The following is a 23629-nucleotide window of genomic DNA, read 5'->3' as shown; positions in this document are numbered from 1 at the left end:
TTTCCTGTTCTCTTTGAAGAAAAAGTGCAATTCTTTTTCCATATTTTGTATAAATTCTGCTCCTTGTTAAACAGCCTAGTTGGCAACCAGCATTAAAACAAATCCAGGTTAACTAATACTACCTATGAACTATGGTTGGTTGATCTTGATCATGAAGTGTCATTTATTAGCCCAGAAAAATTGTTAAGGAAGTCAGCATAATTTCAAGTTTATAGGAAAAGTAAAGACATTTTGGGGAAGGGGAGAAATAACAGCTCTTTATTTTAACTTTAGAACATCATTGTAGCCTAGAGCAGCAATTCAGCCACTTGTCTCCATCAGACAAAACTTGAATCCTCTGAAAGATCACTAAAAATTCTTGTGCTTTCAAGAGTGTGGCTGCACCCACATGGGCCAGTGAGTGACATCAGACAGAATTGGATAGAGAAATACAATCTTAGAAATGGGTCCATTAATTTGAATGTCATGCATTCTTCAGAAGGATTGGAATGCTTGGAAATCCTTATCTGCATGGCTGCTCTGTACCTAGTTTCATTACAACAGCATCAAGAGCGCAGAAAACAGCGAGAGGAGAGGAAAAAAAAGCAAGGGTACAAAACATACACCCTTGCACATACTTCATTTCATCAGAAAACATAATGAGATAATGGCTGTTTATCTGGCATTTGCATACATTGAGTGAAAATTATAATTATCTCTTTCATTAGGCAAAAAGGGTAAAAAAAAAAAAAACTCCTTTACCCAGAAGCACTCCAGGAGCAGGGCAGGTGGATTTGACCTGCCCACATAGTTTCACTCAAAATTTCTGGGTCTGGCCTTTTTTTTCTTCGTCAATGAAAAATGGCTCTGCCCTTCCTTTCCTCCGCTTGTTATGCGAAAGTGCTTCCTGGCTGGAAGTAAGCTGGGTAGAACTCCTGAAAGAAACCTTGTATAGGTCAATTATGGGTGGAGTAGCCCTGAGCTCTTTGGAAGGAAGAGGGAGAGATTTAACGAGTGATTTGTGATTAAAATATAACATGGGAAAGGCCCCTTTTTTCCCCTTTTGAGACTTTCCAACAATCTGTAGGCCTCATATCTGCCATATTCTTAGGTATGAAATAGGAATAGGGCTACCAAGGAGGGATGCAGACTTGAACGTATAAAAACATTAAATATATCTATGAATTTCCTATTACAATTCCTTCTTGTTGCTGCCTGAAAAGATAAATTAAGACTACTCCCTGCTGTTATTCCTCCTCCTTTCCCCTTTCCTCTTTAAGTTGGTAGCAATCTTTGTAATTTAATTACCATACATCAAGGCTGTTTGATAGTCTATGTGAATTTATTTCCTCATATTTTCTTCTCTCTCTCTCTCTCTTTCTGAAAGGATTTCAAGGTTACTCTGTAAACATTTATACCGTTTCCTCTCAGCAATGCTAAAATAATATGGCCAGTGAACTAGAGGGATGAGCATGCAACGCAAAAGCAGTTAAAATTTGATTTTGTTCCCAGCAATGCATAAATGGAGTGTTTATATTTTGGCTTTTGGTTATTAGCAATGAGGCTCATCTCTTGGATGTTTGAATAAATGATTTGTGTAATTCATCCCAGGAACAGCCTCTGACTGTAGAAAAGTCAGTCCAAAACAAGGTACATACAAACTGTAACTAAAAATCCAAACAAACCAAGCTGAAGTAATTAACTTCACAGGGCAGTAGAAGGAATTTCAGACTTGAAAGAATGGCAAAACTCACACAGTTGGGAAGACGCCAAGAACACAGATAAGCCACGATGATCAAGATAAATTCACGTTTGCTCCCAACAACTTGCTGTGCGCAGCTTCCTCTTTTATATACTGTGTTTCCAGCTGCAGCTAATGAAGGGAATCAGGGCCCTTTCCTCCCCTGTAAGCCAGGCAACTCATGTTGCTCCCTTCTCCATTCCTCCCTGCACGCCCTAGGATGAAGAGGGGGTGGGCCTGGGTCTTCCTCTGAATTCCCTCTCCCTTGCTCTACCTCTCCCCCACTCTGCCCAACTGGACTTTGCTCTTCCTCAGTTTCTTCCACAGCCAATGGAGTCATACTCCTACTCCGTCAGCTGTTCGGCTTCCTCCTCCGTGTCAGATTCCAACAGGGACATGACAGGAGAGAAGTGCCAAGAGCTTCTGGAAAGCCATAGGGTATTGAAATCCTTTTTGTTTAAAGGGTTAGACAATCCAACAGTATGGAACACAGAAAAGGCTATCTTAATGTGACATAGCAGAGGCATGCAGGTCACAATCTTCTAGTCAGGGGGGGCATGGTGTTTTTCTACTCAAATCATAATACTGTAGTCATCTCTAGATACAGATGTACTGGAGTATGCAAATTTTATGAAAATGTAAAATTTATTGTTTGCAGTCCATTTTTAGTGCAGCATTCTTTCTTATGCTTAGAATATATAAAGAAGTGTTTTGTTTGTTTGCTTTTTTCAATTATTTAATCAGGAATCTAATGGACCTTCCTAGAACTGGAGTGTGGAGAAAAATTCTGAAAATGTGGCTTTCCACATCAAATTAAATTATGCTTTTTTAAAAAACATGCTTTGCTTAAAAAAATCCAAAAATATCTAGGTGCAACACAATGTTAAGCCATAAACCATGTTTGCAAATCACAGTGCCTAGGTCTAGACCAGGGGTGTCAAACTTGCGTCGTCATGGTGGCATCACGTGATATATCAGGACTTTCCCCACCTTCGCTAACTAGACGTGGACATGGCCAGCATGTGATGCATCCAGCCCGTGGGCCGGTAGTTTGACAGCCCTGGTCTAGATATTGTACAAAGTGAAAATCAATCTATACCTGGCCTGCACAACTCATGCTGAAAGAGCCACAATGATAAACTCTAAAAACTGTCAAGAACTGGACAAAAAAATACTGGGAAGTGTCCATCAGCTTTTTTCTGTGGATAATGGAGGAGTAGGAACATTGGAGCTGGCAATGGTGGCTCTAAATTTATTACTTTTAAAAAATTGGTGGGTCTCACAAGGCTGTTTGGCAGAATGTATGCAGCCTACACGATACATGTTGTGAGGCCTGATCTATACTATGGATTAGCACATTGTATGAACCAGTAACTGCAGTGGCTATGTAACAATCTCACTGGGGGAAAAAGTCTGATAAAAGTTTAATAGGAGCAAATAGCTATTTGAAGAATCGCATTGGATTTATGAAAGTGGGATTGCCACTACTATTGTCTAGAGGGTCCTAGGAGGATGAAGCTATGATTTGAACTGGTATCAGTCTGAGTGTACCTGAAAAGGCTCAAGATCTGCAAATTCTTTCACACTGTACTGATAAGCCAGGACAAGAGCACATTTAATGGAAGCGTAGCTATTTGTGAAATGTCCTTGTTTGATTGAGCACTGGAAATCTCCACAATAAATCCTGGAATTGCTGCCAGTGGAAATAGATGGGTAAGAAAAATAGGTGCAAGGAAGTTTTAAGATTCACCTTTGGTTTAAATTAGTCACTCTCGGTTTGGATTCTTTAAAAAAATACTGGCATGCTCAAACAAGTATTTTATTGCTGCTGTACTAGGGTCTGTCTTTGCATGTTTTGTCTCATACAAAAATGTTGCTAAATGTTTTCCTCCCTATAATGGTACATATAATCAAGGCCTTTGCTGGTTTTCAACCTGTTGAGAACTTTCTGGCCCAGCTGATCATATAATTAAATGCAACCTGTTATACTACTTTCATTTGTTAGAATTTTGAAAAAAATGAAACTTGAAGTGCTGACTAATGGCAAACTTTTCAATAAGGTGCTAATTTTCTTTCATTCTCAAAATGAGGAACAAGCAACTATTGAGGCCATTTTCCTTAAAGAATTATTTTGTCTACAATCTAGACCTCTAGGAAATGGATGTTCATGAAATTTGTCAAGGTTGCTGGTTGTGGCTGTTGTTGTTTTTAATTCCACCAAGATTAAAGCTGTGTTCCCCAGAGCCATTGACACATTAGAAATTTTAAAGCTTCTGTATTTAAAGCTTTTGTAAGTTCATATTTGGTTCCTGTTAAATTTTAAAATCCAAAGAAATGTTTTCATATATTTTGAGGATTCAGATTTTGCCTCTGCTATTCAACCCATGTTTAGAGAATATGACATGTAATATATCACAGTTAATATAGCAGCTGGCATATTACATATGTATATATAAAAGTTTAGGGAAAATATGACAGTGATCTGTAATCCATACTTAATAAAATGGAATATATGAAGTGGTCTCAAAACAATAATTTTTAAAAAGATTTTCAAATAGTGATGGCTTTTTTAAATAGATTTAAACAAATGCCTGTATATCTGAATACGGTTTGTTGTTGCTATAAGACAGCATCTCATCACATATTTTTAACATGTTGATCTATTGTTATGTGGAAATAAATTAGCCCTTATTGTCTGTGAATATAGAACCAAGCCTTGATTAATTTGTGCTCCTTATGACATCCATTTAAAAAGAGTTGCGAAATAATGCAGACTAACAGATAATTCATTCCTTTAATTGATCAGTGGGATTTTTTTTTATTTTTTATTTTTAAGGTAAGTGTTGTTGCTAAGGAGACACTGCCACTTATGTACTTTCTATACTTGGACCTTTAAAATTAATTTTAGTTTGGGTGCATGGATTTTGCTCTATCATCTTATGGTAAAGAAGCAATGGCCCAAAGTATGTGATAAAATTAGCTGTTTTTGCAGAAATTTCATGCCAGAATGTCTATATTAAACTTGTAAAGAGATGCGTCAGAAATATTTGGCAAATAGACTTCTACATCTGGGGCTTTGAAATTATCTTTCTAAACTCAAGAACAGAACAATGATTGAAGAATCAGATATGATGGTTTCCCATGATCGGTTCAATATAAGCCAACTTTGTTAACCTGATGCCCTTTAGGTCTGTTGGGAATCAGCCCCAGATTGTAAGCTTTCTACTTTTTCTTACAGAGAATAATATCTTAATTTCATTTTCAGAGGCATCGTTGATTAAATATGATAGAGTTATTATGTGACAATTAGCTATATCTGTGAAAGAATGTTACATTGTGCCTTTATATAAATCAGTAGTTCTGCAGTGAGTGCAAAATCTCTACTTCTGTAGGTTTACCTCAGTAAGGAGGAAAAAAAATGAGAAGAGGGGAAACCTGAAGTTCCAGGATCACATAACCCTTGATCCCCTCTCTTCTTTTTCAGCACCTGGTTGCTGATAATTGGCCCACATTTTTTTTTGTTATTTTTTAGTAGAGCAAAAAAAGAAATTAATATAATCTCCAGTTAGGTATAACATAGTTGATAAAATAAAAGGGGAAAAGGAATCCCCTTAACATTTTAGGAAAATACTTCCAGTTATGTCCATACATATAATGAGATCCTGCCATTGTGCTATTTAGCATTCTGAATAATTAGAAATGTGACAAATTATCAATAGGTTGCCGACCCCTATATTAAAATTTGTTAGACCAAAACTTATTTTATCCTTAATGTCCTGTTCTGATATAACTGTGTCAGTCTTCAAACACTACATATTCCCTTTGTCTTCATTAATATAAATTACTATCTTAATGTTTGCCAGGGTTTTGCTATACTGTAAGTCAAGTATATAATGTTGCCCTCAGAGACCATACATGTGCCAACAGTCATTGGATTGCTTTTTTATGTAGCCTTTCCGACATATCTTTCATTGTGCCAGGATGAATTAGGAAATCAATTCTTACATATATTTAATAGTTGAATTTCTAAGCTTGCTTGATATTCTTAGCTACCAGAGCAGACCTAAAAGTATATTTCAGTAAGATAATGGCCAGTGTATTATTTATTAGATAAACATTGGTGACTGGTTTCAAAGCGCAAATTCAACAAAGGAAATACTTTAGTTTTCCCCTCTTGCATTTTTCTAACTGATCTGAGCAAAGCCACGTTCTGTTACTCAGTCACTTGTAAGATGTTAATCTTTACTACCATAAAAAGCTATGAATCAATTTTATAGCCACATTTCAATTAGAAAGTAGTATTTTATATTCCTTCTTATTTATCTCCCAAAACAACATTATATTGTATACTAATCCACCCCATCAGCCTCATCACTAATGTGTGTGTGTGTGTGTGTGTAAATAAATATATATATGATAAATATATACGGTATATATGAATTTCAAGTGTTCAGCCCACAAAATATTTATTCTTTGTAGTTGGTTGTATCTTTCTTCTCTTTTTACTATCCAGCTCCAAACTGATACTTTCCACATGTTTGGAGATTATGATTAAAAGCTGTAGTTCCAACACATCTTCAGTTATCAAGTCAGAAGAGGATGTCCAGTTGGGTTGAGTTTTTCCATCCTTCTCAGCAATTTCAAATGACACAAATTGATCTCAGTATAGTGATACGGAGTATCTAAAAATGCTTTTGCTCAGCCAGGACAAATAAACAGAAAGTTAATCTGACGTGCATAAACTTCATAACATGTGTTCACTAATATTACTGGAAACAGCCAAAAAAAAAAGAATTTAGTAGGTGGTGAATTTAGAAGCAGAGCCTGGGTTACAGGCTGGAATGAGCTCCCCCCCCTTTTTTACAATATATTCAGAAAAGTAAAAATATAAGCAACTATTAATAGTTTTCTCCTGCTGTTCTATAACTTGCTGAAGAAACATGGATACCTCATTTTTATTTGCTTAGGATATCTGGCTGACCACAGTCTATTCCCTCTGACTTCACTGGAAGTCCCCTGGCAATGGCGGTGCTGCATGTTCCCCCAAAGCTGTTGGTTATGTGGTGGTGCAACTCTTGCCAGAATTTTAATACTTGTATGGTTTTTCAGCAACTCTCGCACTAGATGGTCACCGGGTCATTGCTTTCTTCCCTCCCTGTTTGGTTTTGTCACACTTTTCTAGTCCATGCTATTGGTGGCTGTTTTTCCCATGGCTGACCATTGGTCTGCTGCTATAGTTGCTCAATGTTTTGTTACTATCCAAACACCACCTTGGCGCCTCTGTAAACCTCCTATGACTGAGTTTGCAGCAGTTAGAGACTTTACTAAAAAAAAACATATATAATTCGCTATAAAAACAACTTTAGATTTTTTTTAAAAAAAATAAAGTTTTGTTTTCTTTAGCTTGGTTTCACTTTATAATGAAAGCCTTTGAGAAGTAAGGATAGGATGGCAATGTCAAAATGGATCATGAATGAGAGAGAGGATGATTTGGTTAAAGAACTCAATTAATTAACCCTTCAAGTTTAGTAAAAGTTTTGGACAAAAACCTGCTGTTTTTACAGCATTTGATCATAAGAAAATTAGATGCAGATTTTAGCCTGAATTCATCTGTGATAAAGCCAGCTTCTGTTTCTATTTTCCTAGGGGGGCTTTTTGCAAATTTGTTATCATGTCATATTTTGAGACATATCTAAAAAAATGATTGGTAATTTGATTCTAGGGTATATGTATCATTTTTATACAAAAAGTACCGGTTACAAGCCAGACATGATCTTTTCATTATAAAAGGGTATGCCTATAATGATTAAAATTATAAAATTCAACTTAAAGCTTAATTTTAAAAGGCACATCAAGAGTAAAATTTCACTGGCTTTAGCTTTCTCTTTCAGAGCATTTCAGTAGCCAAAGTGCCTTTATGGGTGGAATACTATGATTCTATTTATCTAAAAGATATGTGGGACCCCACATCTTAAAATACAACTCTGAATGGCTCACAATAATGGTAAAACCAAGAAATGGTAAATACTGTTTAAAACACATACTTCAGCCATTCTCCTTTGATACCTGCAACTAAACTAACTACCTTCAGTTATCTATCTTACCCTATCCCAGTGCCACGGGGCATATCCAGCTCTTTACAGTCTTCTGGAAGGAGAAGAGGGTGATGGTCTGATGGCTCCCCAAGGAAACGTAGTTTCCCAGGCTGGCAGCTGCTACACTTCCCACTAGACCAGGGGTGTCAAACTCAATTTCACCGAGGGCCGCATCAGGGTTGTGTTTGACCTCAGAGGGCTGAGGTGGGCATGGCCAGCATGACATCACTTGTGTCGGGGGGGCACCTGTGATGGCCCAAGCACTCTGCCAGCGAAAACAGGCTCCTGAGCTCCATTTTCGGCTGGGACAGCTTCCTCCAACCCTTTGCCAGCAAAAACAGAGCTCGGGGAGGCCGCACACAGCCCCCGTGAGTTCTGTTTTCCCTGGCAGAGGCACCACGGGCCAACCCTTCACTATTTTCAGGGCAGGCCCATGGGCCAGATCTAAGCACCCCGTGGGTCAGATCTGGCCCCTGGGCCTTAAGTTGGACACCCCTGCACTAAATGATAACATTTCAGGGAAGGACTATTAATGTTCTAATGTGCCAGGTAAAAACTGGCAAAAATAGGATTTAGACACAGGGCTTGTCCTCAGGCTGGTAAACCTGCCTGACTTTGTCAGTCAGACATGTACATTTGATCTGGGTTATTGCTAGAAAAAAAATTTAAGCATTTTCTTTGTACCCACTTTTTTTACAGCGCTAATGCACTCTTAATCACGCGAACATTATCAAAGAAAAATAAAATCTAATATAGGACTGGGCTTAGCTTAAATAACTTTTCAGTGTGAGAATGCATGGCAGTCACAGGATGGCACACAATTGGACCCATTATGTTGATAGAAATAATTTGGGGAGAGGGTATTTGGGGGCAGTTGTGGGCAACTCCGTTCTAGATATATGGAAGCACTTTCACCAATCTAGGAGATGAACTTGGGTGGGAAGGTTTTAAATTCCGTACACACATCCGGGAATTACACCCACTGCATTCAACCACAGATACTTTGATCAGGACTGGATATGAGTTAGATCTAGATACAGAAATTGTATCAAATGAGAGCATTCTTCTAAGGAAGATTTGAGAGGCCTGGGATTCAGACAAGGTATCCCTAGTTGCAAAAAGCAACCTCAAGATTCAAGGATGTCATTCAGTAATTACGTTCCATCAAAGAATCTGATTGCATGTCATGTTCAGTGAATCAGAAACTCTTGTTGGATATTTTTGTATTAATTTTAAGTTCTTTATTCAGGAATATGCAGGACTTTTTTTTAAAATGCACTCTTGTAGGTGTAACGTAACAGTCCAATTCCCCCAATCAATATTACAGCTCAAATCCTACCCAGGACATTTTTGTGACTTTGTCACATCCCATTCCTTGTTTCCTATGCACAGGAAGGCAGTAGTTGATGAGGTATTCAGTCGGGCCTACATTCTCTACACCCTGACTTTTTGGGTTGGGTCAGCTACCAGCTCCCTTTGATTTGTGAGTAGACGTCTATGTGTTTCCTGCAGCCTCTTTCCCTTTTTGCCTCCCTGGTTCCCACAGGAACCTGAGAAATAGGCTGTGCCCTCAGCTTTTGAGAGGAAACTGGATCAGGATAAGTGGGGAGAGACGGGGCAGGGGACAAATGCCCATTTGACCTCATTCAGCTACTTCATCTCAGGTCACACCCTCAGTTTTCATCTGCGTATATGTCTGCATATTTATAGGTTTCTGCTCCACCTCTGTAGGAAAAAAAATGTCATTTTTCACTCTAAATTTTATGTTTAAGAAGCCTTAAAGTCAAATTCACAAAGCAATCTCAACAGAACTTGAATTTCAGGCAAAACTAGAAAAGAGGTGAAAAATAAAACATATGACCTCACAATGTAAGAAACTACATAGTATTTTAAGTTATCCAGCAGCCAGTTTTGAAAGAGCTTTGTTGATTTTTACAGAGCAGAGAAAAAGGGAGGCCAGAAGGATTAGGACACCTTTCTTATGAAGAAGCTCTTAAGGTGTGGCATATTTAGTCCCAAGAGGAAAAATGACAAAAAGGAAATATTATAACCTGGAAAAAGTGAGATAGTATCCTTGTAATTCAGAATGAGACTCAGGGTTATCCAGTGAAGTTTATTAGCACCGATCCAGGGAAGACTAGGTAGGTAATTTGCTATACATTGGTTTGAACATTCAGATTTTTAATCTGAATTGGAGCAGGATTGTGATGACCCAGAGTGTAACACAAACATGACAAAATCCAAAACGTAAATAAATGTCCTTTAATGCCACTAACTTGGCCCCACTGTTCAATAATTCTCATTTGGAGATAAAACGTACTCAAAAATAGTCTTCAAAAGAAAGCAATACAGTCAAAACTTAATGAGCAGATAGAGGTGAAATAAAAAAAACCAAACAAACTACAATGATGAAATTTCCACAACGGACCAGGATAAGTAATTACCAAATTCAAGGAGATAACAAGGCACAGTCTGTGGGAAGAATGCCAACCAAGATAACTTTAGCCCAAAATAACATGCTTTGCTTCTGGCAACACTGTGTTGTAATCATCTCTCTTACATACTCCCCAGCTGCAACCAGTAAGGAGGATCATGGCTGCTTCCTCTCTTGTAAACCAAGTTGTTGCCTTCTCCATTCCTCCTTGTGTGTCCTAGGATGCAGAGGAGATGGACCTAGTTCTTTCTCTGACTGCCCAGCCGGCCTCTGCCCTTCCCCAGCCTCCTCCACCACCTCCAGAGCTACATCTTCACTCCCTGTTGGCTATTCCTCCTCTCCCTCAGAGTCCCACTCTACCAAGGGCATGACAGGGATAAAATGTGGCTCTGGAAAGCAGTTCCCACCCCAAAGAGTAATTAACTTTCATAAAAATTGGGAGAGCTGTCATCTTCCAGGTGTTGCTAACTACAGTTCCCAACATCATGGCTGAAATAACCCAGCACTGAAAACCCTCTGAATTAAAGAACGCTCTGCCATGTGATGTGATGTGATGTGATACTTAGTGGCATAAATACCACTCACACAGAAAATGGAAAAAAAAAATATTTCACCTTGCTACTGATTTCAGGGTGCCTGACTTATTGCATTTTGGGCATATTAGACTACAACTCCCATTGAACCTAGTATTGGTACCACAATATTTAGTACTAGCTTTTGTACAGGGAGAATTGGCTAAGTTGAAGAGGATATTTTGGAAGCTTCATATTGGAGAAAGTTGACAGGGTAATTTGCTTTGAGGACATTATCATTGTACTTTTCTGTTACTTTCCTTGTCGTTACAGTTGTACCTGCAAGCCAGATTTACTTGGAGAGGAGCCCGCCTGTTGCGCCCGTTGTTGCAGTTCACACTGATCATGATGGCATTTTACACAGGACTTTCTCGTGTGTCCGACCACAAACATCACCCCACAGATGTACTGGCAGGCTTTACACAAGGAGCCCTGGTGGCGTATTGTATAGTAAGTCTTCTATATTACCAGCTTATTATTTCAGTAAATGTCTGTAAATGTCACATGTAACAAAAATTGTACTCTGTTCCATGGTAGGGACTGTGATAGGACTCCATTTAACTTAAAACATCCATTAATTGTAATACGCCACATAAAACAAACATTACTATCCAAGCACCATATGTAAAAATTTTATCTCCATCACCCTGTGTGGAATATATATCCAACAGAGAGGGAGACATTGCTAGTGAGACACTTGTTTGTGTATGTAGAAGATTTTTATACTACACTGCATCTGAGAATCTCAGTAAAACACTAACAATCTAAGCAGTAAAATAAACTAAACAGTAATAACACTTAGAAACGGAATAGATTAAAATCTGCAAACTAGGAAGTGACCAACAAGATTTCTTAAAATATTTCTAAGATAAATACACAAAGCTAGAAGGACCAGGAAATTATAACATGTTTTACATAATAATAAAGTTAGCTCTTGGCAAATGTTCCTGGACAGGATTTTTCCATCTTGTAGATATTATCTTTCTTATCTCTGATCATGATGGTACCTGGAAGCAAGTACAGCATATGACCTTATCATTTGAGCATGCTTTGTAAGGAAAATAGACACCTATATTGCAAGTTGTTTTATGTTTTTAAAAGTGTCTGCCACCATACACTTGAAGGGATCCCAGAGGTAGAGTCTTTCAAAATTAGCTTTTGTAATGCTACTTTTCTCTGTGTAAATCTAGGGTGCATTTTAAAAACATGAAACCTATTTAATTTAAATTAATTTAACTTCATTAATTAAATGTAATTAACATAATTACTTCTTACAAATTTGACATTAAATTAAAATTGATTCAGTTGCAACTTTTGGAAGGGCTCAGAGCCACTCTTGTGGCTTTTGTAAGCTTGATGTGAACTCCAGGTAGAACAGCCCTTCTATAAAGAAACTGAATGCCTTGATTTCATATTCTCACAAAGTATTGATTAATTATTGGCAATTGGTTTACTTAAATTTTTGTGCTAAAACTATAGCGGAGTGCATCATTTAAAGTGATGAAATATTGAAATTGGATTTTCATTTTGTCTGGTCTAAATGTTATATGTTCATTTTAATGTGGAATAAGTCTACTTGCATTATAAAATCAGCCAACAAAAGTATAGAACTTGTCACTGTAAGACAGGAAAAATGGCTATAGGATTTTAATACACTGATTATAGTCTTGAATGTCAGCCGAGAAGCGAAGGTGACATTGCATGCATAGGGATGGCATGATGCATATTACAGTATGTACTTACATCATGATACATCCAATGTCAGTTTGTTATTATGACTTCCACCAGACATTACAGGGCATTGATATCTGGGACACTGGCACTGCAATATGCTAAGAAATTGTTGTGGCCCACAGGCAGGTTTCATACTAAATAGCCTGATTAATACTGCTGCCAACTAAATTTGATTAATAGACAGTATCCCAATCTTAGAAGCTCATGATGAATTGCATTGGGAGAGACACCTGGATACTATCAAACAGCAGTTGATGTACATGGAAGTGAAAGAGACTCTGAAGTTTTAGCACAGACTGAAAAATAATATACTGGTTTTTTTTTAAGTTGGTACAAATATCATTATAACAATATAAAAGAATAACAGAGTTGGAAGGGACCTTAGAGGCCTCCTAGTCCTCGTCAATCAGGAGACCCTATATCATTTCAGTCAGGTTGTCCAGTCCCTTTCTGAAAGTCTTCAGTGATGGAACACCAACATCTGAAGGCAAGCAGTTCCATTGATTAATTGCTGTCACTATTAGGAAAATTAATTGATTAATCCTTAATTCTAGGTTGCTTCTTTCTTATTTTTCAACCATTGTTCCTTGTCTTGCCTTTTGGTAATTTGGAAAATAGTTTTATCCCTCTTGTCTTTATAGGAGCTCCTCAGATACTGGAACAGTGCTATCATATTCCCCCCCCCCCCGGTCCTTCTTTTCATTAGACTAGAGACATACCCAGTTCCTGTAACTGTTCTTCATATGTTTTAGCCAGTCCCCAAATCATCTTTATTGCTTTTGTTTACATTCTTTCTAGAGTTGCAATATTTTTTTATATCATGATCATCAAAACTAGATGCAATATTCCAAGTATGTCTCCCTAAGGTATTATGAAGTGATGTTAACGCTTACATGATCTTGATATTATTCCTCTGTTAATGCAGCTTAGGACTGTGTTGGCTTTTTTGCAAGTTGCATCGCTCTTGCACTTATTACTATTGAGCTGTTATATTAGCTGAACATATTAGCAGCCAGGAATTGGTTTGGGGATAGGAAGGAGATTTACCTGTCAGTAGATTGGATTAAGTTGGCATTGGTAAAACCAAGCAAGAAAGGGAAGGACATTCTTAAGCCAAGAAAACAAATGTAGGATTTCTTTATATAATGCTGGGAAAATGGAAATATACATGCCAAATGACCTCCAGCCTTTCAGGTGTAATGTACAATGCTGAAACTCATGTGAAACAGCTGTTTTCTGCATTTCCCCCCAAAGATCAAGGTTTGGCATGTTTAAGTGTTTGAGGGGGGGAAAGCTTTCTTTGAATTTGGGCCAAACTGGGCATATTACCAACATAGTTTATTTTATTTATTCATTCATTCATCAAATTAATTTCTCATGAAAAAATGACTCTGAGCAGAGTTAAATAAAAACCGTAAAACAGTATTATATAATAAACAATTATTATCCAAAATTGTGATTAGGCACTAAGAGGACAACAGATGTAACAACAATGGAGCCTCACTACCTCTCTAGGGGCCCTGGGATCCCCAGGTCTGCTGGCATTACCAGATTTTGAGGGCCTTCCTTTTGGAAAACAGGGAGCCAGCCTCACTTCAGGGGGAAGGATGTGTCATAAGATGGGTGCCATGGCAGAAAAGGAATCTTGGATCCCATAGCGTACTCTTCTGCTGGATCTGGTGGGACAGGCAGTTGTAATTGGGAAGAGGTGGTCCCTCAAGCAACCCATGCCATAAATCACCTAGATGAATCCATAAATGATTACAGTGGCTTTTTTCTCCTTCTTTCCTAAAAGATTTAAACACTTTTGAAAGCTGCTGAATATTTTCTCTCTTACCTTCACTCCTCTCATGTTCCATATAGTCAGAGCAACTTTGCTGAATGAAACTTATTTTGTTTTGGTTTTTTGCTGCAGCTGCTTTGAGCAGGAAATAAGAGCCATGATGGTTTTTTTTAGGTCTACTTGATAGGAGTCTACCAGTTATTTGGCTAATAGTTGAATTGCACTTATTGATAAGAAAGTTTCTCCTCCCCCTAACAATTGAAATTTGACTTCCTGTTACTAAATCCATTATTCCATATCAGGACTGTCATATTCCCGGCCATGGGCCATATGCGTCAGGTGCTAGCCATGCCCACACCTAGTTTAGCAAAGGAGGAGAAATCCCAATGTCACATAATGTCGCCATGACGACGTGAGTTTAAGACTCCTATATTCTAAGGAAAAGGTGGGAAACTATGACCCTTTTATCACTTGTGGACTTCAGTTCCCAGAATTCCTAAAGCAATCCTGCTGGCTCGGGAATTCTGAGAGTCATAGAAGCCATAGTTTCCCACCTCTGTCCTAAGGAATGAGGAAAGAGAGATATTGCATTTCATGTAGCATCCTTTCAAATACTTAAAAAATACTTTATATATCTCAGTTTTTTTTCCTATCATGATTAATATGCCTTGCTTTTTCTACCATTCTTCCATTAACTCGGTTTCTAGTTTCCTGCAATTATCTCTTTAAATATTCAATTTCCTCACAGACACAACAATCCGAATTATTTGATTCCCATTTTCCATAACTGTTTATGAAGGAATGCAGCTGTGTAAACATTCATATCATGTTTGTAACTGATAGCATTGTATGTGTCATTGAACTAATTTCAGACTTTTTCATTTATTTATTTTTAAATAGTTGAACCAGGTTAAGTTCATATAACAAACTAAATCAAGAACTCTGATTAACAAGTGTGTGCATCATCACCCTTCTTTCCTCTCTGGAGTTTATTGTATTAACTAAAAGCTTGAAGAATTACCATTTTGCATTTATGTACCTGGAATTGGTAACTAAGGCTAGTTATAATCCTATGCTTAATAGATACCAATTGTCCTCTAGAAGAAGAACAGAGGCCTAGGACCCCTTATCAGTATCGCTGTAAGGCAGCAGATTTGGGGTGTCTCAAAAAGGTGGTGATTTTTTTAAAATCATCATTTTGTTCTCTGTCCTAGATGAAGCGTAGACTTCAAGGTATAATTATTATGAATAATGGTGAATTATTGATGATCTCATGGCACAGAAGTGAACAGCTTTAGGCAGACAATAGAAGAGATGGACAGTTTCACTGTTTCCTGTGCAGTGGCAAGTTACAAATCCAACATACTTTTCCTGAGCAGTTAACAGATGGCCTGGTTTACTGAGGCAGAAGAGGGTTTGGCTGCTTTGCCTTGACTTTCCCATGATGAGCTAGAGGCCGGAGGAAACAGCTGTCTGTTCAATATCAAGCATATGCGTGGCTCTTTCCTTTTTCACCCCAATCATTTTTTTTACCCTGCCAGCTCCTCTTCTATATGCATCAGCCTGAGCCAGGATACAGAGAAAGCATTTGTCACCATTTGCCCATCCTTGCAATGACAGGCATGACCAAAGAAAAGGAAACTGAGAAGAGGGGTGGTCAGCAATTTTCTAGGGCCTCCCATGGTTTCATGGCTACTGAATCTGTCAGTGTTTGCAGCAATAATATTTGATTCATGTATTTATTTGATTTATGTGCCACCCATCTCATCAATGTTTATGGTTATTGAAGACTGATTATTACTTCTTTCATTGTATGTTTACTTATTTATATGCCTTAAATGGATTTCTCTAGTTCCAGATTGTGAGTCTACCCTTGGTCTGCTTTAGCTTCTGTATAACAGAATTATACAGAATTATACTGATAATTCTTTTTAATCCTGACTGGGAGGTAGACCCATGTACAGAACTGGCTGTCTTACTGTTTTTCCTTCCTGTTGGTAAAAGTCTGTATAGCCAAACTACTTCTTGCTTGCCCTGTTTTTCTTCTGTCCCTCTCACCCTACTCCCAGCCTGAAACTGATACGCAAAATGTTTTGCAGAAGATTTTTGAACTCAAGAACTTTCTCCCTATTTTTCTAAATCAATCAGTAAAGTGAAATCTGACACTCTTAATTGTCTCATCCCCAGTGTTGGACATTGTCAGTCTGGTGTCATCCAGATATATGGGCTTAATATTCTATAACCCTTTGTCATAGGGTGGGTTTGATGGAAAGAGTTTTTGAATCATTTATAATAGATTTGTGGTGGTTGTGATTGTTCAGCTGCATAAAGAATGAGATCTGTGCACTGAAGTGGAACTGTCACCTTAAGAGTTCTGTTGTTGCTTGTGTTACAGTGCCCTGCTGCACTATGCCCGTCCAATTGACTTTTATTTAGTTGCTAAACTACCACCCCCCACCCCCCCACCGGAAAAAAAAAGAATCTCCCTCAAGCAAAAGCTAAAATTTACATCCAGACTGAAATTCTTTGACTTATCTTCTAAAGTAAAAAAAAATAAACAGATCATTTCCGCTTGGGATTTCTAGAATGTTTTGGAGGAACAAATCAAGAATTCTGATATACACAGCTCAGTGGTGAATGCTTGGCTTGTGAAGTCACTTTAACAGCAGGAGCTTTGAGACAATACACACTATAGTCTTGTCACTGAAAAGTCAGAAGTCTGATTTGATCATTTATAGGGCTTTAAAAGAGGTGTGTCAAACTTGATTTCATTGAGGGGCGGGGCTAGGTGGATCATGGCCATGGCCAGCTCAACGTCACTTGTGTCAGGGGCACCTGTGGTGGCCAAGTGCTAAGGCAGGACTTCCCTCAGACCCCCTCCCTCACTCTCCTTATAATCTCCTTCCTTCCTTTTCTTCTTTTTCCTTCCCTCTTCATTCTCCTTTCTTCTTCCTTCCCCTCTTTCCTTATTTTTCCTTCCTTATCTTCCCATCTTACCTTCTTTTTCTTCCCCTTTCTCCTTTCCTGTCCCTTCTTGTATGCTCAAATGCAAAGGGGGAAATAGTTCTCCCTTTATTTTGTTTTTAATTTGTTTTGCTAGCCCTCTGCCAACAAAAATGGAGCTTGCACACTCCCCCCGCTCTATTTTCTCTGGTACCATGGGCCAGTGCTTTGCTGTTTCCAGGGCGACCTCACGGACCAAATATAAGTTCCCCCTGGGCTGGATTTGGCCCGCAGGCCTTGAGTTTGACACCCCTCCTTTAAAAATAGGAAAAGCAGAAGGAAAAAGAAAATGGTAGCCAGCAGCAAGATGGATAGATACAATCACAGTAGCAATGAGTACACTGTTGGGAAACCTGAAAGAACAGGTTAGGGACTGATTGGTATGGAGAAAAATCTATCTATGTGGTAGGTAATAATTAAAAACAATGATGGCATGTAATCCGTCAATCCATCCATCCGTCACATGCAAATCAGTCTCTATTCACATATTGCTAAGCCAATAAATAGGATACAGGTCTAGTGATTTATTATTCATTATATAATATTTTTTCAACCAGAAAGTTGTAATGTCCTAGCATTTGAATTTGTCTCGTTGGTATTGAAACCATCTAGTAATAGGTGGAATTGATTGTTCGATTGATTTCCCCAACTGAAAAATAAAAACAATATAAAATTTGTATTTCAACAGCTGAGACATACTTGAATTCTCTGTGACACTGAGATTTGCTAAAACCAAAATACATTTTAGATTCAGACAGTATTACCCATGTGGTTCCAAAATTAGGGAGATCATGAATCTGAATCCATTTCCCTTTCCATCTTAGACTATTTCCAGATATTTCCTTAAGTACTCTTGATCCAATAAAACTTTTTAAAAATATCTGCTGATTATTTCAGATGACTTTGTATAGCAAATTTTTATTGGCAAAGAGCACCTTCCACGGGAAATGGAAGTTCAATCCAAAATACCTTGTGGATTTGATTCATGTTTTTGGCATTCCACATACAAAGTGTGAACTTTTCCATGACCTTAGAAGGTCATGTTTTACTTTCTGTATGTGTCTGTATAACCCCAAGTCTTCACTAAAGCAAAATACAATTTAAAAGAGAATTAATGCTATTGCTACCCAGTATCTAATTTAAAGCCACACAAAACCAGGAGCTGCAGAACAAAGGCTAAGGCAGCCAAGATGATACCCCATCCATAATTTACTCATTTATAAAATTTGGGCCAGATAGAATCTAATCTCTCCATCGGTCATTTACACTGCATGAACATGATTCCTCCTGCCACAAATTGATCTGTCATGGAGTTTTGGATATATAATGTGGATATATGAGATTAAATGAAGTCTTGGCAGGCCTTCAGCTATCTACTGCAAAAAAGCTACAGCAGCATTTGATCTGGAATATAAATAGCAATAGTACGTTGACTTATATGCTGCTCCATATTGCTTTACAGACTGTCTGGGTGGTTTAAGTGTTAGCATATTGCCCCCAACAGTCTGGGTTCTCATTTTACCGACTTTGGAAAGATGGAAGGCTTAATCAACCTTGAGTCCTGTCAGAATCAAACTCCAGATTGTTGGCAGTTTGCCTGCAATACTGCATTCTAACCACTGCCCCACCAGGGCTATTACAGTTGTGCACATACAGTACAGTTGTGGTATAATTTGAATGAAATTTACCTTTTCCGATTACAAATCTAGAAAAAAACAAAATATGCTAATAGCACAAAGACATAAATAGGACAATAAAGAGCATTTGGCTTCATTAATTATCTAGTACCAAGGTTCTCTTTTGAAGTTACCAATAGTGAGAGTTGATCACTCTTTGAATATATGCCCTATACAAACTTCAGTTCATGCTCTAACAACTTTAGGAGGAAACAGAATGCAGATCTATCAGAGTTGTCTAGCACAAGTAACTTGTATGAATGGCAGGATATATATGTATAAATACTGTATAGCATACAGACTAGTGAAAGTAAGTAGGCAGATGTGGTCATGAGTAAGTGCTTTGATTTCAATAGAATTTAGTCAGCGCTAACTTTTGTGGGTGACTCTGAGTTCACAGATCTTTTTCTTACAAAGTTTCTCTGCCACTGAGCTAGTTGATGCTCTCTTCAATAGCATTTAGGATATTGTGAGCAAACTTATTTCTCAAAAGCAAAAGGAAAAACATTCTGGAAGTACAATTGGTCTTTAATTTGACTTAATTTCAAACAAGTTTTAGGATGGCAGTGAGGAGGAAAGCATTCAAAAATATCTTACAATCTAACTATGATTTTTTGCTTGTATTGTCCCTTTTTCTCAAAAAAGTGTAATTCCTCAGTGAAGTAGCTATGCTTCAGTGCAATGTGTAGATGCAGAACTATTATAAGACTATTAGAAATCTCGGTTTAACATTTGTATCCATAAAACGAACCATTTCTTATATTTATAATGTACTTGGTGATTTCTCACTTTGGGAAAGCATTGAATGATACTTTGCTGGCATACTGAAGATGGCAGAGATGGAACCTAGTCCTGAAAAGAAGTTATACAATCTGAACAAAACTGACTCTTCCTCTCTCATTCTACTCCAGTCAATCTTGTATGCCATTTTTTAATATGTATAGTATAAGTCATCACCATTTCTCGGATTGTAGCTTCTGATTCTTTATTAACCCCATAGTATTTGATGAGCAATATCAGTCTAGTCGCCCACAAATTAGAAAGTAGAAAAAGTTCTACTTTCAGCAGAAGTGTATAAATAAGTGCACATGTGCATCCATATGACGAGGATTTTGATGACTGGAATATTATTGTATAAGAGAGATTAACTTTTATTCTGCTGTTTGCAGAACCAAGCACTGTCTGGACCTCTTCCTTTCTGGCCTCAGAATAATATTTTGCAAGAGAAAAAGCACGCCCATTATGTGAGCCTGATAAGATGTTCAACTGCTATATTAAAGGAGGATGTTAAAGTTTCCTCTCTGGGATTTTTCATTGTGTGGCTGCCTCTGTGAATAGCTAAACGAAGACTTTTTCACATCCGTAATCGTGCTTACCTCATTGGCTATTTCAGGGAAAAGTAGCTGGGAATCTCTCTTACTGCTGCCCCATAAATACTGAACAGTCATCCTGAGTAAGTGTTAATATATTAATGGAAAGGAAAAGGTGGTGAAGGAGAGGGGAGAGAAAAGTGGAGAAACATTAGACTAGTCCCTGACTAATAATTGCAGAGAACTGACTCTTAAGGAAAATTTATTAATAGCACAGTTTGGATTACCAGAAGGAGTGCAACGGCGTGACTTTGTGTGATGATTTAGAAAAATAAAGTTGAAATTGGACTATTTCCACATTACCAAACCCGAATTCCTTACTTTAGTAGCCTGTTTGCCTAGGTATTTCCACACAGCACATTAAAATAGTAAATTATATTGTGAAGAAAGGCTAATCCAATAGAAGAAGAAGAAAAAAAATCAAGAAATGGGAAATTCTCATAGATAAGGGAGCTGTGTTGACTTCAGTTGCCAAAAATGTATTTTCTGTGTGTTTTTGTGTATGTGTCTTGCTTGTTCTCCATTACACAAATTCTTTTCTCTTAAATAACTGGGGACTGTATAACTTCTGAAGAGCTATTTTAGCCTCTTCTGACAACGTTCACTTCACATGCCTGGAAAAAGTACCAAGCTGGGCAATTTTTTTTTTTTTTTTTTGCAGTATCATCACTTTATGAATGAGAGACTTGACTAAAACAAAATGCAGCAGGAGTAAAACATGCAAACCCTCATTTTAAATGTATTTATTTTTATTGACAGGTCTTTTATGTCTCGGACCTCTTCAAGCAGAAAATCAAGGTGTTGCAGCCTCCTCCCATTCGGAGGGAGATATTATCACCTGTGGACATCATTGACAGGAACAACCATCACAACATGGTGTAGACATTTGACTTCTTTTTATTTTGTTTTGTTTTTTGCAAAATGACTGCTGACAGCAACTACCTGCTGCTCTCAATCTCATCTGACAGTAGAATGTAGGGAGAGACTTTTTCCTGACTGCAAGGTCTTAACTCTGTGGCCTTTTTACTCTACAACATTTGCATAAAATGGATGTTGTTCAGCCAAGTCAGAGGCAACAATCACAAAACATGTCAACACATGCAGGAATTTCTAAATGTGCAATTGGCTGAGTGTTCATGTTGTAGTGAATGCTAAATTGTTCATACTATAATGAACACTAAATAATTGTTAGGAAACTGGCCATCTCTGTTTTCTTTGGTTTTCCATCCTTCCTTCCTTCCTATGAAGATTTGTAATTTTCTGTTAGGAAAATGGGACGGGGGTATAGAGACAAGCCCTCACTAACTAAATTATAGCACTACGTACAAGAAAGCACTGACATCGATTGTGGTCACTTTTTAGGGATAATCTCATATATATATAGGGTTCTTTCCATTCCATACTGTGACTTACTTTGGTTTAGATGAAGCATGCCCTGTAAAATATTAGAAAATATTTTTTTTCCTATTGTACATTCTCCTGAACAATAATACCACTTTCTATCTGATGAGACATAAACAAAATTGGCTTGATAAACAGAAGTCAGCTGATTTCCCGTTTGTAACATTCATTCAGTATTTGTTCTCGTAAGTGATACATCTCTAAACATTGGAGAATAGATAGGATTAATCAACTATAGGACATTCAAGGTATCCAGAATTTTGAAACAATACCTTTAATAAGTATTGTCCATAATCCTATGGTATCTCTGGCCTGCAATTTACTCAAGGGCCCAGTAAACCTTCCTATTCACTACCACTAGTGGTGGAACTGTATTTTGAACAGTCCCCACTCATAAAGTATTTTTGTGTGTGTGTGGACAGTCTTGTTGACGTATGTTAGCACTATGAGGTCTGGGGTTGAAACTCAGAACACTAATCCTCCAGGTGGGTGACGGACTGCTGGGCAGAGCCGTCTTATCCTGATATTCAGTTAAAACTCTTCTTGAATTTCCCATGCCCTGAAGAAAACAGGAGATTTATAGCCATTCATTACGCCCGTTTCCTCCCATTTTGTTGCTGTTGGGGTGAACTGGACCGCAATTCCCGTTATGATTGGCAGAACTGAATGAAATTGAGTGAGTTGAGTTATAGGATATGCATTAAGGGCACCAGGTTGGGGTGCAGCTCTCAAGAAACCAAGGGCAGGCAAAGGAGATGAATGAGAGCAGAACTAATTTTTGCCCTTTGAGGGGGAATTCTGAAAGACAGATGTTTAAATTTTATTTTAAGAGGTAAACTGAGCAGGCTAACTAAGCAGACTGGCCTTTGCACATCTTTGCCATGCAAAATCCGTCCTATCATTTCAATTCTAGCCAGCTATGTTTTTATATATATAAATATCTATAAATATATAAATATTATATAAATAATGTATAAAACATTACAAATTAACTATGTAAAATATTATTTCCAAACAATGTTAGATATATCCACTATGATCATAAACTGTGTTTTGACCTGTGTTTATTTACATGTTGCTGCTTAAAAGGAAAGCATTGGTTTAATTTTTTTTATATAGTCGATTAAAATATTGTAGCTCTTTGGTAGCAATATTTTAATGAAAATAACAACGAAAGACAGTTATATAAAATTGTATTAAATTGTCTGTATTTTTGTAATGTTTCTTTCTCCTTTTTTGTAAAAAGAAGAATATGCAAGACTTTTTGTAGAGTACAGAATTAAAGTTTGTATTTGCAAAAATATTGTTGTATAAATGTGCTTTATAGAAAGAATAACAATTTCTTGGGATCAATTTCTTTGATCTCCTATCAAAGGCTACATTCTTAGGATCTGCTTGCCTTGAGGGTGGGGGCAGATGTTGATGGGGGAATTGTCAAGTGCCTGGAAAATCAGGAAATTCAGGCAGTTCCAATGAATATAAAGATTTATTGCAAGCTTAAGTTCTCTACAAGAATCTTCTCAATTGACAGTCAAGGGAAGTGAGATGCATTCAAGGTGGACTGGACTTAGATCTCTTGCGGGCGCACAGAGACTCACGACTTATCACACGTTTGACCCCACCCTCAGGCTCAGCCATCTGGTCATCTCCTACAGAAATAAAGCAGCGGGACATACTGGGCCCAATGGGGCAGAATCTATTCTGTATCCTTCTGACAGAATAATTCTGCTTTTCTTTCCTAGTTCTTTCCACTCCTTTATCTCTTCCTTCCTCCCAATCCTGCAGCCGACAGGAAAAGGAGTAGGGATGGGGATCATTCATTCTTACTGAGATCTGAACTG

The 23629-nt window shown here is 37.7% G+C and overlaps 1 protein-coding gene across 1 annotated transcript in view; it reads left to right on the top strand.

Annotated features, from left to right (window-relative positions):
- PLPP3 (phospholipid phosphatase 3) overlaps positions 1-23089 on the top strand; it is a 77615-nt gene extending 54526 nt beyond the window's left edge. The window contains exons 5-6 of the mRNA XM_026665934.2: positions 11095-11271; positions 21147-23089. Coding sequence (XP_026521719.1) covers positions 11095-11271; positions 21147-21269 — 300 coding nt within the window. The 3' untranslated portion in view covers positions 21270-23089. The remainder of the gene's footprint in view (positions 1-11094; positions 11272-21146) is intronic.
- Positions 23090-23629: the final 540 nt, after the last annotated feature.

The sequence above is a fragment of the Notechis scutatus genome, chromosome 3 (assembly GCF_049901735.1).
Source record: "Notechis scutatus isolate UNSWTSFEM ecotype Mainland chromosome 3, rNotScu1.2, whole genome shotgun sequence".
In the NCBI taxonomy this organism is placed as follows: domain Eukaryota; kingdom Metazoa; phylum Chordata; class Lepidosauria; order Squamata; family Elapidae; genus Notechis; species Notechis scutatus.
The sequence above is the reverse complement of the archived record's forward strand: the minus strand, read 5'-3'. Positions and strand labels throughout refer to the sequence as shown.